At 40.3% G+C, this 18,337-nt stretch overlaps 1 protein-coding gene across 1 annotated transcript; it reads left to right on the top strand.

Annotated features, from left to right (window-relative positions):
* The first annotated feature begins 1,997 nt into the window (after positions 1-1,997).
* LOC309878476 (serine/arginine-rich splicing factor 5-like) lies at positions 1,998-17,356 on the top strand. Its single transcript, XM_082761004.1, has 8 exons — positions 1,998-2,131; positions 3,491-3,629; positions 7,139-7,209; positions 7,794-7,880; positions 10,169-10,241; positions 13,999-14,072; positions 14,785-14,895; positions 15,831-17,356. Exons 2-8 carry the CDS (start codon positions 3,504-3,506, stop codon positions 16,126-16,128), a joined length of 840 nt encoding a protein of 279 aa, XP_082617130.1. The 5' UTR covers positions 1,998-2,131; positions 3,491-3,503; the 3' UTR covers positions 16,129-17,356.
* Positions 17,357-18,337: the final 981 nt, after the last annotated feature.

Genomic DNA, 18,337 nt, shown 5'->3' on the forward strand with positions numbered 1-18,337 from the left:
AGCCAGAAGCTGTTTGCCTGCGGTCCTTGGGGAAGTCAATGGTGAGCAGGGAACTGAACCCAGCTCTGTTACATTCCAGTCCAAGTGCCACAGTCATCCTCCAAGTATCTCAAAACATTTCCCAGACGATTCCCCCTAGTTCCCTAATTGCTATTGTTGCTTTTTGTATGAACCCTGTGGCTTTGGTTGTGCAGATTTGCCTAAAACCAAGAACATCTTTTAAAGTGCAGAATTAAGAAAGCATTCTATGACTTCTTTATTAGGTACATTCAAACACTGACACCATCACTTTAATGAAGATTTTCTCTCCTGCTGCTTCTTAGTTGAATAGAGCAGATCTTTCATCTGTGGCACTGAACCACACCATCCTGCTTTCTGCCACAGAGAAAATAAAACACTTGCTTCAGGGAAGCAAGAAAAAAATAGCAATAAGCAGATTATGTTTTTAAGCATGCTGATTCCAGCTGAGTGTTTGTTTCATTTGTAGGTGTGCAGTCAGGACACTAACAGTTCCCAAGGGGCTTTCAAACAGGCTTCTGAGACCAATCTTCTTGTGCCACCAATCTTCTTGTGCCACCAAAATAACTAGGAAACTGATGTGCAGCTCTACTGTGAGAGTTGTTTTGCACATGATAACATCCAGAAACACTACCCACATGCTAGAAGCAACACTGCAGGTTCTTCAAATGATTAATTTAATGCCTTCTACTGCCTGTGCAACATGTCCACAACCAAGAAAGGCAAGGCAGGAGTCCAGCCCAGCCCAGGCGCTGCCAGAGCAGTCCGAGCTTCGTTCCAGACACACAGCCACATTCTTCCCTGCTGACATGATCCCAGAGACTGCAGTGATGCGGGATAAAACCAAAAAATGCTTTAATTGGGCTTCCGGCATGACTTATCTTCATTATTGCCAGTAACTCAAATCCTTATATATGTGGATTATAATCCTCATACCGTTCCAAGACTGCCACCTAAGGAGCTTTTTCATGCTTCTGAGCTTCTTACACAGCAATCCAAGCACATAGACCCACAAAGGCTCTGATGCTACTCCTGTAATATTCCAGCTCTGCAAGCTGCACAGAATTGGAGTAGAGGAACAGGGCTGCCATTTTGAGTGTCCTGGATGGTCTTAATAAATAAAGAATTAAACCAGCCTTACAACTGAACATTGTATTGGAGTTGTAAGACATACTTGCCCTAGCTACAGTCACCCACTTTTTAAATGAGAGTTTTGTTAAGCTATCACATTACAACTTTTTCTTACTAAAAGGGTTCACATCAATTGCCTTGCAGCAAATGTTAGCAGCGTGGTGGGCTGCATCAGACAGCATATGTGGAATATTGAGGGAGGTGATCCTTCCTATCTCCCCAGTCCTGGTGAGGCCACACCTGGGGTGCTGCATCCAGACCGGGGCTCCCCTGTACAAGGGAGACATGGGCAGACTGGAGAGAGGGGCCATGAAGATGATGAAGGGCGTGGAGCATCTCGCCGGTAAGGAAAGGCTGAGAGCTGGGATGATCAGCCTGAGGAGAAAGCTCAGTGTGTGTGTAAACACCTGATGAGAGGGGATGAAGGAGAAAATAAAAACACATGAAATTTCATGCAAATACGAGAGAAGAGTTTGCTTTAAGGGCAGCCAAACGTTGGCACAGGTTCTGGAGTCCCTTGGACGTGGGTCTCCTGGGCACCCTGCTCTGGGTGACCCTGCCTGAGGTGGGCTCCAGGGGTTATTTTGTGTATTGTGGTGGCTGAATTTGCAGTTATCCCCATCCTGCAGAATACTAACAGAGAGCAGCACTTTAAGCATTGCCCAACACAGCCGGGCAGGCTGAGGCAGAGCCCCCTGCCCGGCCTTTGCCACGTCCCAGCCGGGCGGCCTGACCGCGCCGCCGTGCCTACAACTCCCAGCATGCCCCGCTGCCCCCCAGGCGGCGCGGAGAGCCGGGGCGCGGCGGCGGGCCGGCCGCGCGGCACGCTGGGAGTTGGAGTCGGGCGTTGGCGGTTGCGCAGCATCGGCCGGGGCCGCGCGGCGCTGTGGGTCTCTCCGGCAGCGAGGCAGCCATCGCCGCCCACAGCCCGCAGCCCGCAGCCCGGAGCCGCCTTCCCGCAGCGCGCAGCGCCCCAGACACGGTGAGCGGCGGCGGGGGGCGGCTGGAGGGAACGGGGGCGGGGGCCGAGGGCGGCTCCCGGCGCGGCGGGGCCGTGAGGGGCCGGCCCGGCCCGGCAGGAGCCCCGCGGCCTGGCCCCGCCTGAGCCCGCTTTGTGCGGGGGCCGCCGGGGCCCTGCTCGGGCAGGGCCGGGCTGCGCCCAGCGGGGGGGCCGCGGCCGGGCCCCGCCGCGCTGCGGTTATGTAAGGCCGGGCCCGCGGCGGGGGGAGACCCGGGGAGGGGGTGGCCTCAAAGGGCCGGGAGGGCCTGCGGGGGGCTGCGGCCTTCTGGCAGCGGTAGCTGTCACCTCGGGGAATCGCGCTGATCCGAAATGCCGCATCCCCAGCGCCTCTCCAGGGCCTGTAGGAAGAGCGCTCGGTGTGCTCCGCAGCCGGGAGCCCTCACACAGGGCCATGTTGGATTGCTGCTCCCCAGGGCTGGGATTCTTTGTGTTTTGTATGGCAGCGAGCTTGCCGAGGGAGCCAAACAATTAACATTTTTTAGTCACGAGAACATAAGATTTCCTAAATTACGTCAACTTGTAACTAAAGAGCACACAAATAATCTTTTTTTTTTTTTAACTAAATACTCAGATCAATAAGTCACTATTAAAATAAAAAGGAAGTATGTTGTCACCTCTGGGGTTATGAATCTGGGGTGCTTGCCCACAGAAAGAGTGACATGGTCAAGGTAAACAATGGGGCTTCCGTAAAATATCCCAAATTATGCCTCCTGGATCAATCAATCGTTTTAAAAATCTGAATATCCAGAATAGCCTTTGTTTTTGCCCTTATTGAAACCTTGTGACAACAAACTGTTTTTTCATAACTGTTTTTTTCATTAAAAACCAGAATTTTATGTTTAGTAATTTGATTAATATAGTTTGTCTCTTGGATTCTAATATGACTGTTATTGGCGTAGTCCCTTCAGGTGAAAGCAGGCGTCTGAGATTGTTTTATGTTGTTACTCTAATGATTAACATTTTTAACTACTGTTAGCTTCATAAATTTATCTTAGAGCTTATAGAGTGGGGTTTCTTTTTGTGCTCTGTGGCACAAAAACCTTGCTAGTGTAGCACCTAACAAAGCCATTATGTCAGAGAGCAGGAGGCTTTAAATTACATAACTGAAAAGAACAAAGCTGGGAGTTCTCTGTAGGTTCAGCTAAAAGTCAGTAAGGCAGGAATTTCTCACTATAGACAAGAGTCAGGTTTTTAACACGTATACCTCTAGGACAATAAAAACAAATTCCAATTAAGCAAGTTTTCTAAGATGTAAGAGTGATCTTAATCAACCTCTTTTAAATTAGTTAATTTGATAAGCAGTGATGTTTTCTTTCTTAGCATCAAACTTAAGATGAGTGGCTGCCGTGTCTTTGTTGGACACTTAAGCTCACGTGCTCGGGAACGGGATGTGGAAAAATTCTTCAAAGGGTACGGACGCATACGAGAAATACATCTAAAAAATGGATTTGGATTTGTGGTAAGTAGTACCTTATTTTGTCTTGCTTGGCATTACTAGTCATGGTAGTCTGAAGTCAAGAAAGAGCAAATGCTGGAGATGATAATAGTTCCAATGGGAAATGGAAAATATTAACATACATTTCAGATTGCTTTACAGATGATGTGATTAGTTTTCTTTCACTCATTAAGCTTTTTCCTTGTTTTCTGCAAGGTCTTGCTCAAAATCTTGTTAATATTCTAACTACGTTAAATGCATCCTGAATCTGATCGTTGTCTTCCCTGGCATTTAGATTTTAACCGTTCTTTCTGCAGGCAGAATAAATAGCCTGTTAACACACTATAATATTCAACCAAATCTTGACCTAGAGAAACATTTTTATAGTTTCTCTCTCACTCCTAGTCTGCTTGGTCGTATTTCTAAATAATATCCAGACATAAAGGCAAAGTAGTTGGCTAAGATAACAGGTGTAATAGGTGTTTGCTGTTGGATTTAAGCAGCACAGCTTAAACTGTCGTGCAGCTAGAGTTAGGCATATTCACCATCATCCTATGTTCATAAAGTATATGTTTTTCTCAGGCTAATAAACAAAGCACAGTTCATTGGATCTTAGTTTCCTACCACTGCTTTTTGACCTCTGTGTTCCTAAACTGTGACCCAAATCTTTGCGGCTTCCCAGGCTGCCTGAGGATCAGCCTGTTTCTTTGCTGTTATCTGCCAAGAACGGGCCATTCTGCAGCACCAAATTCCAACCAAAAAGGTCGATACTGCCCTCACACAGCAGTGGGCATACATGCCATTTGTTCTGCCATGATCAGTTGCTTGTGTGAAGCTATGGGGAAAAGAAGGAAAAAAAAAAATGCTTTGCCTGCTTAAGTTTCATATGAATATTACTTCTGAACATGTGCCAGTTCCTGATCGCAGCGCGAGCTACTTCTTGTTGGCTGCCGCCAGTAGGTAAATACCTCCCTCTTGAAGTCTGGAGGTAAATGGCTGGTGTGCAGTTGAGCAGTTTATTTAGTCCATCCTTTCCAGTTGGTGCTACTTCTCAATTGCTTTTCCCTGAGCGTTTCTCTTCTCTTCTTGGGCAGGGCTGTTGACTCATTCAGGAAAGCTTCTGTTGAGCTCCTGTATGTGAGTCAGCCAACCTTCCTTTCTTCCTTCCTCCTCCAGTTCCTAGGTAGTGGCATTTTCCTTTCAAAATTTACAAATAAACTTCAATAATTGTCCCATAACTCTGTCAAAAATGTTTAATCGCTCCCATTATTAAGTTTTTTTCTTTCTGAATGAAATGTTGCCTAGGTAGCTTGTGCCCTTTGTCTTCTCTCCTGTCACTGTGCACCCACATGAGGAACATACTTCCATCATCTCTGTAACTGCATTTTAGGTTTTGGAGGACCCTGACTAGATCCTCTTTGAGCCCTCTCTTCAGCAGGCTGAACAAACACAACTCTGACAACCTTTAATCATTTATTAAGTTCTCCAACCTTCTGATCAGCTTTGGTGACCCCCTGCTGGTCCTGCTCCAGGTTTTCAATGCATGTCTTGAGCCTGGAGAGACCAAAAGCGGACAGAGTGTTCCAGGTGTGGCCTAGCAAATGCCAAGCAGGGTGGAATAATCAATGTCTCTTGGCCTGCTGGGTGTATCCCTACAGGAGCAGCCCAGGACGTGGTTTGCTTTCATTGCTGCAAAGCCATACTGCTGACCTACGCCTGGCATACTCTCTGTGAGGATTCCCATGTCCTTTTCAGCAGAGCTACCCTCCAGCCACTCAGACCCCAGCCTGTACTGCTTCTTGGGATTATTCTGTCTCACATGCAGGACTTTACATTTATCTGTGTTAAAACTTGCAATTTTTGTTGAAGTAATCATTCAGCCTATCAAGCCCTCTCTGTGTTTTTTCTTCTACTGTATCTATTTCTCCTCCTACTTTAGTGTCATCCACAAAATTGGTGAGGGTGCATCCAATCCTGCCATCCAGGTCATTTGTAAAAACATCGGATAGCCCTTGAGGTATTCTACTTGTGGCTGGCTGTCAGTTCCCCTTTGTTTTCAGTTATTTGAAATCTGTATAAAACCTTTTAAAAACCCAAGTGATTCTGGTTTAACATTGTTGTAAAAGAAAAAAGCGTGTTTTAGTCTGCTTGATCCGAATCATTGCTTGATCTTTGAAACTAATGATTTTGACTTAAATTCTGTAGATTTCAATACAGAATCTTTTCAAACTTGAGAGCTAGTATGTGAAGCTAGATAGACTGGCAGCCGTTCAGTGTCTTAGAAACCAGCTGGAATCAGTGGGAGTTGTAGGTGTTAACTACACACCTTCGTGTAGTTAATGATGGATCTAAATAGGTTTTCCCCAGATAATTCCTGCGTCATTGTGCAGGGTTGTGTGATGTTTGGTAGTGAAGCAGATTTCGGTGCGGGATGGGGCAGAAAGCATTAGCCAGTTTTGCTTCTGAAAAGCTGCTTACAGTTATAAAAACACTTTCTTCCACTTGAAGCTCTTTTTGTTCATTGCTCTCAAGCTACATTTCCACGTTTTTGTTTTCTACAGAATGCTGTTGGTGTAAGCATTCCCTATCCAACTGCCTGTTCTCACTGCTTGCTTTCTTCCTTTTCTCCCCTTACCTTCACTTGGTGTTACCACACTTGTTCAGCCACGTGATAAGCCTACCTGGGAAGCTGATCTATTTGAAAAATAACACTGTCTTTTTCACCCCACCTCCTGCAGCAAGTGTGCTGTTTTTCATCTGGATAGGTTTCTTGACCTAGTTTCCTGCAGAGCTGTACAAACAGCTTTGCCAAGAACCAGTGGGCTGGATAGTGGGCAGGATCGACTCAAGCTGACTAAAGCAGCATTGCTGCCAAAAGTGAAGCAGCAGATTCCATTGCAACAGTGTATGGAATTGCACATCACAGCTGATCCGGACCCACAGGTTGCCAGTGCTAAAGAGGGGCTTATCTTCCTTGCTCGTCTTACACAGGCACCTTTTTTTCCAGAGTAGTGAGCTGAATTTAGCTCAGAAAAAAAAAATCAGAAGTTTTTTTTTCTGTCTTGCTGTTTCTTTGCCAATTCAGTAAAAATTGAATTCTTAGGAGGGTTTTGGAAGTGTGCTACTCCCCTGCTTTTGATTGCAGTTCGATAGATTGAGCTGTTACATAGAATTTCCCTGCATGTAGGGCTGTGTTTTAAACTGTATCCCTTGCAATGATCCTCCCACCCCTCCCCCAAAAGGTATTTTAGATATTTCTGTAATAATCCAAGTCATTTAATTTATTTTACGTAGCTCCCACAAATAGTTCTACTGAAATAGCTGAAGGAGGCAAAAGGAGTGTGCAGGGTGCAGGTAGAAGGAATGATCCAGGCTTTTCAGTCATTAATGTGCCAGGAGTCCACTCTTTGTTCATAGTTCTGGCTGCTACTAGCTGCAGAAATTGAAAATTTGTAAAGAAAGTGTGTTTTCTAGCATTTGAATATCCTGTGAGGGAAAATAATTCTATATTCCTTTTTTTTTTTTTTTTGTAGGAATTTGAAGACCACAGGGATGCTGATGATGCAATTTATGAACTAAATGGTAAAGAGTTGTGTGATGAAAGGTAAGCTTGATACATTTTCCCTTAAGGTCAGCAAGAGTGTTTTGCATCTAGATGTGGCACGTTAGCTTGTGCTGACGCCTGTTTGTTCTGGCTCCGTGACATGTTACACCTTCTGTAACTTTATCTGAAGAGATTTATTTGAATATGTTGACTTCAGAAAACAAGTTGATGATAACCTCTCATCATTTGGGGTGTTGCCCTTCAGTTTGCAACGAGATGGTCAGTAGTGATTGCATGTTACGGTCATTTTCATTTCCATTGTGGAAATTGGTTTTAGGTTATTAGGTTGTTGTTACTCCTTTTGGTATCTTTTTCACTCTGTGATTAATTTTGGGCTCTGTTTTAATTAAATTTGCTAAACCAATTACAGACCCATGACAATTTTCATGAAAGTCTTGAGGGAGATGAATGAGGCAGGAGAACACCATTGTTCTGCCTCTTTAAGAAGTGCCAGTGACTGTATTATAAAATACTGCTTCTAAGGGCAAGATGCTTCTTGTTTGTGCACATGTGGTTCCAGTTGCGAAAGATTTCAGTCACTCTCAAATACTTACTTTTTTTGTTCGCTTGTTTTGTTGCATAAGGGTTACAATTGAGCATGCTCGAGCCCGAAGAGGAAGGGGCAGATTCCCGCAACGGTTCAGTTATTACCAGTCGACGAGTGGATCTAGGTAGGTGGTCTGGACTCTGTTCCCTCAAGCAGAGTAACTGAAGAACTGTACTATACTGTTGCTTTCTTCCCGTGCTTGGAGCTAGGGATCCAGCTCTGTTTTCCTTGAGGAGCTTCATGGCAGAGGTTTTATGTTCTCAAACCTTGGAGGTCCATTACTGTTATTTACCTCTTTTGGCTGAGGAAACTGTGGTCTTTAAAACAGTTTAACTGGCTCGCAGAGATTCACAAACACCTTTTGAAATGCTTCCCCTCCTTGTTGTAGGCACTGCATTGGTCTCGCTTCCTACTGTTGTGTAAATGATGTGAAGGAGTAACGCTGCAGTCGGGTTGGCTGTTCTTAACGCTAAACCAAGGAGAATGCCAGAGCTTCTCTGCTGAGGTTTCTGTCATTAAACTGAGCTTACAAGCTAAGTAGAAGTGTTGTGGAATAATAGTTCTCCAAGGTATTTACTATCTAACCAAGCTTTCACATTTCCAGCTGTATGGTTATCAAAATGCTTACTTCATCACAGTGCAATAAAGGAACTGTATTTCAGAAGCAGGGTTAGGGGACAAGGTACTAGCACGTGCAGAAGCATTTAAATACCAGCTTTGCTGACTGGACAGGAGCCTTCTGAAGGAGAGCCTCTGTTCAACAACAAAATCTGAAAAGCAGGAGATAGCTCACGTGGAATACCTGTAGTGGACCTGCAGTATTTGTGGCCGTGTTTACTTCCAGTGAATTGAGCCAGTGGTGAATCTTGTACCACGTTGCAGTGAATTTTGTGAAGTTTTGCAGCTTTGCATATATTCCACCAGATAAGCACATTTACATCTCTGTACTTTATGTCTACCTATTTATGCTTGAAATAATTCACTCTGTAAAAACATTTATAACTGTGGCCTACACAGAGTAGCAGTCGGAAGAAAGAGGAAGATTTAACTGACGTAAACCTCTGCATTTCTTTCAAAGACAGAATTGCAGCCAGTTACGAACCAGTGTCTGGAACATCTAATTTGCATATGCAAGTATGCTAATTAGATTATTTTTTCTTTAGCGGCAGTAACCTTGATGCGGTATAATTGATCCGAGGTCCAGGCTAAAAGTGGACTTTTAAAGTAGGAAGTGTGATTGGAGGTCGTGGGCGTCTGACGTTGTAGTCATGTTCATGACGTCAGACTGCCGATGCCAGACAGGAAGAGACTTCGGTTTGCAATAATGGAAAAATGAGACTCAGCCTGCCAGTTTTGGGACTCTGGGACCTCTGTTTAAATGCTCTGAAGATCTGGATGTTCTGAAAAAAATTGGGACACTTGGAGGTATGCACTGAAATGAAATTGCCTATGCTTCAGTGTACAAATCAATACGCACAATTTAGGGTTATGTTTTTGTGGGAGGAGAAGATGAGAATAATTTACTCTGAGGTCAGTGTTCTTAATTCTTGAGTCTTTTTGTAGTAATACAAAGTAGTGCCATTGTTAGAATCCTGCTTTACTTATCAAAAGGCTGGCGTATGTTTTTCCATAGTTCTCAGATCCCTTTGGATTCAAATGGCTAGCATTAGGATCAGAAATAGCCTGCAAGGGCAGTATTTTTTCAGGATGTCTTACTGTTCTTTTCTGTATGAATATTTTTAAGCCACATTTTCATTTTCGAGATGGTTTTAACCTTTGGTTAAGGGGAGAAAAAATCCACTTTCATTCAGGAACTGTGAACTGCCACGGTTATTTCAAGGTAACAGTTATCGAGATCTCTTTTTACTAAACCAGTAATATTTCTACGCACAAGAATATTGAATATAGGTCATGCATAAATATTGACAAGTGATTGGGCATTTACAAGCATGAATTAAGGTGCCTTTAAATTGTGCCTCAGATTGCTGAGTTGAAGCTGAATTTATCTTACCAACTAAAAAATAAAAATAAAATATTGCATTTTAGATGAATAACCTCCAAACCCCTGTGTGTGAGCCAAGCCTGTTAAATGCTGAAGTTAAACTAATTATTTTTAAAGTTTTTTTTTTATTCTATTAGGCACTTGTTTCAGTATTATCTAGAAAAATGGCAGCTGTATTGACTGCATTGACATAATGTTCATCATCAAAATCCTCTTTATTCCCCTTATTACAGTTGTTCTCTTGTAGCGGACTCTTAGGTATGTTTTTTACTAGGGAGAATCAAATCTGCAGTCCAGAAATAAGGAAAGTACTTGACTCAAATCTTGCAGCAAACTACAGAAAACATTAAATTTCTTATGTTCTAAATTCCTTACACTGGAGACTTTTTTTCCCCTCTGAACTCTTCTAGCCGGTATGGACCTCCTGTTCGTACTGAACACAGGATCATAGTTGAAAACCTTTCGTCCCGTATCAGCTGGCAGGTGAGTTACCATCTTTTCTTTTTTTCTTTTTTTTTTTTTTTTTTAACACTTTATTTTTCTGCCCTGTTGGTAAACTGCTCTCAACCTAATTTTGTATTAAAGCCATCATAAATATTTAATGCAAATAAAAAATAGGCAAAGAAGTCAGCGATTGCAAACAATTAGCGTTCAAACAGTTAAAGAAGTCTTTGGTTTCACAGCTGTGCAAATAGTTCTGTAAATAGATTTTGTAGTTGGGAACTGATTCTTGCTTACTTGCGTTTACCGACTGATAAAACTTGAAACAGCTCTAGATTGTTTCTGAATTACTGAAGAATGACATATATTCAAACCATGTCATCTTTTTGTAGTACGATAATCATGCACTTGGTTTGATTGAAATTTATGGTCTTTTCTTATGCTTTACAAAGTACTTTTGTGATGTGATGCATGATTGAGAAGTCATAAGGCATCGTTAATAAAGGAAGTCTTAAGAAAGCTGCTGTGTAAAGTGTGCTCACTGTAGATACTAAACAAGAACCCTTTCATCTTCTAATGATGAAATAAACCATCTTCTGTAGATTTCTTACCACTTTTCTATCTTTTTTTCCTGCCTCGTGCTAATGTTTTCCAAATTTTCTAGCTGGCTTTTAAACAGAATAAACACATAATCAGTTTCTTCACTTGTTCTATGTAGTATACAGTCTGTATAGAACATTTTTTTTTTTTTTTTTTTTTGAATATTCAAAGACTTGGTCTTGCAGCAAAGTCCACTTGAGGCTGTTTTGCTTGGCTGGAGCTCCACTGATGTGTCTCATAAGAGCTTGGGTGCAGATAAATAGCAGAACTAGGATTGTTCATCTTCTGTGTGATGGGATTAAAAAGTTTCTAGTTGTATGATTGTGCTAATTACCGAAAAATTGGAAAAACAAATTCTGAGTCGATATAATGAGATATAATGAGTTAGTGGATTTCATCTAAATCACTTCTGGGTATGCTGTGCAGTTATGTATTAGAAGAGATCATTTAAAAAATAAATAATAAAAAAAAGGTATTTGGAAATGACAGTAGGCACTAGAGAAGTAAGCTAGAATAGTGTTAAACAGAGTGAATCTTATAATGCTCTTCAGTGTTAAATTCATAACTGGGGGGGGGGGAACATTTCTGAAACTTTCTTTTACTTGTGAATATTTATAATGGCTTTACATGTCTTACTGATTTAGACTGAAGCCCACCCAATATGGATTTAATGGCTATAAATCTTTAGGATTCTAATTACATGTTTTAATGACTCTTTTATATGTATAATAAGTTACTGTAAGAGACTTTACTTCTTGATACCTGCCTAAAGAGACAATCACTTGAAGCTAAAATCCATATGCAAGCCTCATTTAGTTTTGAAGCTGACCTGCTTTGATATTGATACTGTTTTAACTTCTTTTAACTATGCTACTTGCACAAGTGATTCAAATAGCTAATACACTAACGATAGTGGCATTATTACTCCTTTGTAATCTTCAAGCTTCTAGCAGCCACAACTGATATGGAACCTTGCTTGAAAACTTGTGTGCATCTTTTCATCTTTGGTGTGTGCAGATCCCCATGCTTTGAGAACATCTGTCTCCTTTAAGAGTTACTGTGTTGAGATATTAAAAAGATAAATGAGTAAAATTATAATATTTCTTTTCAGATTAGCTTCTTTGACCCATTGATGATATCATTAATAGATAATTACCTAATTATCTATTAGGTAATTAGGTACATACCTAAGTAGTAGACAATTTTGTCAGAATTCTCTTGATTTTAGTAAAAGCATTTCTGCATGTTCAGAGCTCTCCAGCCACTTACTAGTTCTTCAGTGTTTGTGAATTTCCAAACAGTTGGGAAAACTGGCTCTGTGTTACTTGAAGATCTAATTTTTAATACGCGCTTTTCCTATTTACAGTTGTCCTACACTTTGTTGCCTTTTGATGCCAAGGACAACAGAGTATTCTTGTGCTGTTTAAGGTGAACTGGAGCAGTAAAGTTAGAATAAAATTTGACTTGGGTTTAACAAACAGAAAACCAAACTAGATAACTTTAAAACATTCCCCAAATTCTACTTATCTTGCACACTTAGTCTCTTGAATAATAATGTTGGCATCTTAATTATGTTGACAGTACTATTTTGAATTATATTCCATGATAACCTTTAGGAGTCAGTGTACTGTCTGGCAAGGGGGCCTCAGTTTTAAAGAGTAACATTTTTTTAATTAGAAAATGATGTAGTTTAATATTTTTAACTTTCTCTTAATTTACTGGTCCTGGTCTGGTTAGGTTTTCATTGACTTAAGCAGGGCCAAAATTTTGTTCTTAACTTCTAAATTGGGCTAAACATACTGAGGTTGAAATGTTACTTTTAATGGTGGTGCAGGGCCCATTTTTCACTTGCTATTACAATTACATTTCTTTGCACATTTGAAACAAAGGGAATAATCTACTAGTCTGCATGTGCCGGTTTTTAAAATTAAACTACTGAATTCTAATTAAGAAATTAGATAAAACTAAGCCTTCTTATATCCTGTGGCAAATGTTCTGATTTTTTTTTGGCTTTTTGTTTTGTAGTCTTTTCTTCCTTAAGCATATTTCTAACCAAATGCATTTTGAACCTCTTCTAACAACCTTGATTTGGTTAACCCTCATTTTTCTTGTGTGGAAGAGAAAGAACCAAAGATGTGGGGTTTCTAGAGTCTGAAATTCTAGGGCTTGGCCTGTTCTGAATTTTCCTTTTGGTTCCTGTGACACTCCTGTTTTTTGGCAATCTAGATCTTGGTTTGTCTGGGTTTGATCTCGATTGGCTAGCGCAGATCATCCTCGGGTTCTTTAGCCACTTCTGGAGACTATGTCCAGTGCTTTCAGGGCCTCTGGTACCTCGGTGAAGCACATTGCTATGAGCCATCACTGCCTTTCTCATGTAAGAGTTCCTCTTGGCCAGCTAGGTATTGGACAAGCAACTCTTTGCTTAAGGTACCTTCTTATATCATCTGCCACTTGTGGCGTGCTGCGGTAAGTAGTCTGGGACTAAAATACCAGCTACAGTTTGGTAAAAAGTAGTGGTTTAACTTATGCAAATATTCTGTTGTTTAGTGACCTTTCACATTGTTTTTTTTGTACTTTATGCTACTGTGGAGCAAGTAATTTCATAGTGCGTGTGTGTTTAGCCTCTATTAAGTTAAATGCAAGGATGTCTATTGACATGACACTGTAGTGTGACAGAATAATCAGTTGAAATCTAAGAAAAAATGCTCTTATAAGATTATTTATTATATGCTAATTAAACCTATTTGCCTTTAATTTTATGTGAAGCTGGGGAGGAGAACGTATAGCATGAATTTGTCTAAGTGTACCGGATTGTCAGTTACCTGGGACGTTAATCCTCATAGTATTAAAATTTGCATTTAATACTATGTTGCTTTTCATCTGGTGTAGTTCTGATATCAATGCATATGTTGGTATTTTAAGTTCTGTACTGCTTCCATAACAGCTATTTTGTGACAGGATCATTTGCAGAGCAGTATTTTATTCAGTGTCTTCGTAAGTGAGGGGTTCTTTCTATACATAGCTGCTATTACGTAGACTGAGATTAAGAAACTGATTTTTCTAAATTGTGGGTATATATAGAGGGGGGGAAAAAAAGCATTATGCAGTTTTAGTGGAGAGAGTTCTAGGGGGATGTTGCCTACTGCTAGCTGACTTTTCTGTCTTCTGTTTAAGGCTAAAATGTTAACTTTTACTGCAGGACTTGAAAGATGTCATGAGAAAGGCAGGGGAGGTCACCTATGTGGATGCACACAGAAACAACAGGAATGAAGGGTAAGTTCATGTTTGTGTATAAATCTGTGTGATAATGAAAACCATTAAGGATTATTATTCCTGTAATACAAAAATAAATGAAACATAGCTATATGGTCTGGCTTAGCTTGGTTGAAATTTCTCCAATTAAAAATAATAAATAAACCTATCAGTAAGTAGGAGTTCAGAAGGGGTATTGAACTCATCTGTCCTCCACAATGAAAACAATTTCAAAACAGAAGAAGGGAGAAAAGTCAACAGTTGTTTGTTTTTTTTTACAGTTTTAAACTTAAGAGTTATTTATGTATAGCCATTTATCATCTAATTCTGATTTCTGAGGCCAAAATATCACCTGTCTGTAGGCTACCTTGCACTGGTTCAGCAGGCAAAGTCACCGGAAATGAACGTAACCAAGGAAAAGAGATGAAAAACCAAAGAGGGGATTATTTATTCACTGTTAACATTTCCCCAGTTGGTGCAGGTTTGTGTAGCTTCCTGGATTTCTATCACCTCATTGCAGATGAGAGTTTCAGTAATGTTTAAGAAGATATGAAAGGTTTATGTATGGCTAGGCCTGTTAGGGTCATATTTTCCTGTCATCAAGTTAAAAATTAGCTTTGAGATGATAAAACATCAAGCTGTGAATCAACAGATTTTTAAGAGGTTTGAACTTGTTCTCCTTGCTTTCTCAGTTTCTCTGATTTTTTTTTTTTTTGTCTTCTCTGGTGTATAGGGTTGTAGAATTTGCATCTTACAGTGATATGAAGAGTGCGCTGGAAAAATTGGATGGCACTGAGCTGAATGGACGCAGAATTAAACTGATTGAAGACCACAGAAGGCATAGGTACGTCAGCTGACTTGATAAAATTCTGCTGAGGGTTTGGACTTGGGTAGTATTAATGCCAAAACTGCATTATCTAATTCTTTGGTCCCAAGCTAAATATCACAGCAAAGAAGCACTTTCTAGCAGTATAAACAGGTTAGGTAAGATCTGACTTGCTAAAAATAGACTGAATAGAATGCGTTAGGATGAGAGTAAGGAGAAATCTTTAAAATAAAACATAATTTATATTTAAAAGGATTATAAGCTATGATATTTTGATATTAAATTCCTTTTATTTTATTGGGACCTGTGAAATGCCTCTCTGATTATTGTGAAAGCCAACATTTTCACGAGAATAAAAGAAAAGATTAGCTTCCTTGTGTTATTCCCAAAGCAGTTCTGCCACTTAGTCATAAAAGCAGGTTAGCTGCAGCTCTCTCATTAAGTCTCTTAAAAATAAATCTATTTCTTTCCATGAAAAAGGGTTGTATAACTAAAGATTGTGTTAAACTCTTGAGCCTTGAAATGTAGTGGTGGTATGTGCCAGAGACATTTTTAGCATCTTGAAAAAACCCTAACTAATTTGCATGGGCGTTTCTAGAGAGACTGAAGACTACAGGTATGAATTTTCATTTTTGTGCTTTTCTTGATAAATGGCTAAAAATTGTTTGCTCTGAGAGATTGGGAGAGAGGAGAAGGAGGAGGCAGAAAAGGGGAAAGGCCTTTTCTTTTTCTTAGATCAGTCGTATTTTGTCAATCTAGCAGAGAATGTTAAGGCTAGCAGTTCCTGGTATCCTTGGCCTAAGATATTATTTGATAGAACTAACAGAGCAGCTCTCTGAAGTAACTGAATGCTGTGTTTAGTGCGTTCAGATGGTCAGCTGGCAGCACTGTGTACACAAAGCGGTTACATAAAGTAGGAAACGGGACTACAGCTTTTAATTGTGTTTCTTTAGAAGCAGATCTCGATCAAGGAGTTACTCAAGATCTCGCAGCAAATCCAAGTCTACAGGATCTTCCAGATCATACAGCCGGTCCAGGTCTAGGTCAAGATCAAGGTCCAGATCCAGGTCTAGGTCCAGGTCTCGCTCGCGATCCCGGTCCCGATCCCGGTCTCGCTCTCGCAGCCGTACACCTAAAAAGAGCTATTCCCAGAAGAGCCACCGCTCCAGCTTGCTAGCTTCTTCCCCATCTCCTTCTTCTTCTAAAAGAAAATCTCGTTCTAGGTCGAGCTCTGCTCATAGCCGTAGTTAACCTGCTCTTAGAGATGTATTAATACGTTTAATTTGATTCAAGTTTCTTGAAGACTTGAGATGAAATACACATGAGAACTGGGAGGGGATGAGTTAACATGATGAAAGGGTAACCTCCTTTTACATTGCCAAAGTGCCTGTCATCAAATAGGCCATCTCTGTGAGGAGGGGCTGTCAGCTTTCTCCTTTCAGTGAAGTCTGGAGTGGGAAGTCTTTTTTTGTTATTTTTTTTCCTGCTATTAGTAAACATTTCTATCATAGATATAATATGTACACATAATGCTGAGGTAATGGGATGAGACAATACGCTGCTTTCTCCCTCTCCTGCCCCCAAATTCCCCTCCACCTTCAAGGCCTTTGACTTCCAAAATACTACGTTATCTTTTGTCCTTGGTATTAAGTCCGAGAACGAGAAGTATAGATTTTATTCCTTAAAGTTCTGTGGCTACTTTTCTGTGTGAGTATGAATGGACCAGCTGAATTTAGTTTAGAGTTCACTTTTTTCCCCCATTGCTTGGCTTAACAGGCTGTTTAAGTTCCAGCTTTAAATGACCTTGATAATAAGCTTAATTTGCAACAGACTTTCAGGAATACATGTTGGCCAGTTGAATATTGTTTATTTGGTTAGTGAAAGAATACAGTGTTAACCAGTAAGGAATGCTGGATTTTCCTGTTAAAATGAGTCATACCATTCAGATGTCAGGATTATTGGGAATCCATTATACTAATTTTCCAGTAATTCACTAGTATGTGTTATTGTATGTAGAGGCCTTATTTGACAGGTGACTCCATAAAACTGCACAGAAATGTCAATATGCATGTCCATGTTTTTAATGTTTATAAAAGTGGCATAGCTTTCATACCCAGATGTATGATACTGAATATTGTGTGTATGACTAGAAATAGTCTTGATGGAAAGGAAGGTTATTTTAGTAAAGGACAGCAGCAAAAATTCCCAGGAAAAGTGTAGTCAGTTGTAACAAAAAGTTAATCATGTTAAAGGGTAAAGAGGATAATTTCTTTAAATCTCCTGGATGCACAGTTGTTTTGATTAATAGAAATTTCCACTGCAAATACTGTTTGTTCTTATAATTTGAAATAAGATTTTTTTAACTTCTGGATTGTTAAAGAAGGGAAACATTTTTGGAAAAATACATGTAAATTAAACTCAGTCTTACATGTGTTTAAATGTACCAATCCTAATAAAAATAAAACCTTTTTCTGGCTTACCTTGCAGTGTTGTGTACTAATGTTACGTGGTATTGTTCACTTTGTACAGTCTTGCAAATACGATCGCAAGGAAACTTACTGGAAGGTGTACCCTTGTGAAAGCAAGCAAAATGTAAACTAGAAACCAGTTGTGATGTAAGTAATCAGATCCTGTCCAAAAGGATGACTGGATAGGATTCTCCTGTCGTGGCCATCGGTGTTTCAGAGACCTGATCACAAATAATAGTCTCTCTGCTGTCCTTGCAGAACTATTTGTGTTATTGACCTTCTTGTCCCCAGTTTGACTGAAGAACCAACAGCCAAATGTCCATACAGGAATTTTCGTGTGAGTAAAACCACTTGGAACATTTGAAATACGGTTCCAGGAAATCTTACATTGCCTACACTCCTTCCGTTAATGTAAAGCGCCAAGACAGGCACCATTACTAGAGGAAGTTTCTGCTAATCACGTTTACATACTTGGCTTGATGTTACTTGAATTTTTACTTCAGCAAAATGGAAGGAACAAATAGAAATCACTTCGCAAAGGAATCTTGCTAGACATGACTACATTAGGAAAGCTGGAATTTGCTCAATTTTTTAAGTGTCAGTGTTGTTATCTTTGGTAAATTTTTGATGTTACCAAAAACTTTCCAAAATGTCCACTTCTTTTGAGAATCTTTGAGATTCGCAAGTGCAGTACTGCAGACCATGAGTGTTCCTGGCTACAACACGCTCACCTTGCAAATATCATAAATACAGAGCTTGTGAATGTTACTATTCACTTGATTCTTTATTGTACAGTGTCATTCCCCTTGCATAATTTTCTCTTGTTTTACTCAGCTGTGGCAAAAACAGGTGAGTAAAGAAAGGTAGGTAGTTGTGGAAATGCAAGCTACATTTTTTAGTTGTGTTTAAAGTTTAGACATTACTTGACATGTAAAATGAGCTACAATTTTGTACACTTAATAACTTTGATGAAGGATGACTCATTGTGCCAT

The sequence above is a fragment of the Aythya marila genome, assembly GCF_965140915.1.
Source record: "Aythya marila genome assembly, chromosome: 5".
Classification (NCBI taxonomy): Eukaryota; Metazoa; Chordata; class Aves; order Anseriformes; family Anatidae; genus Aythya; species Aythya marila.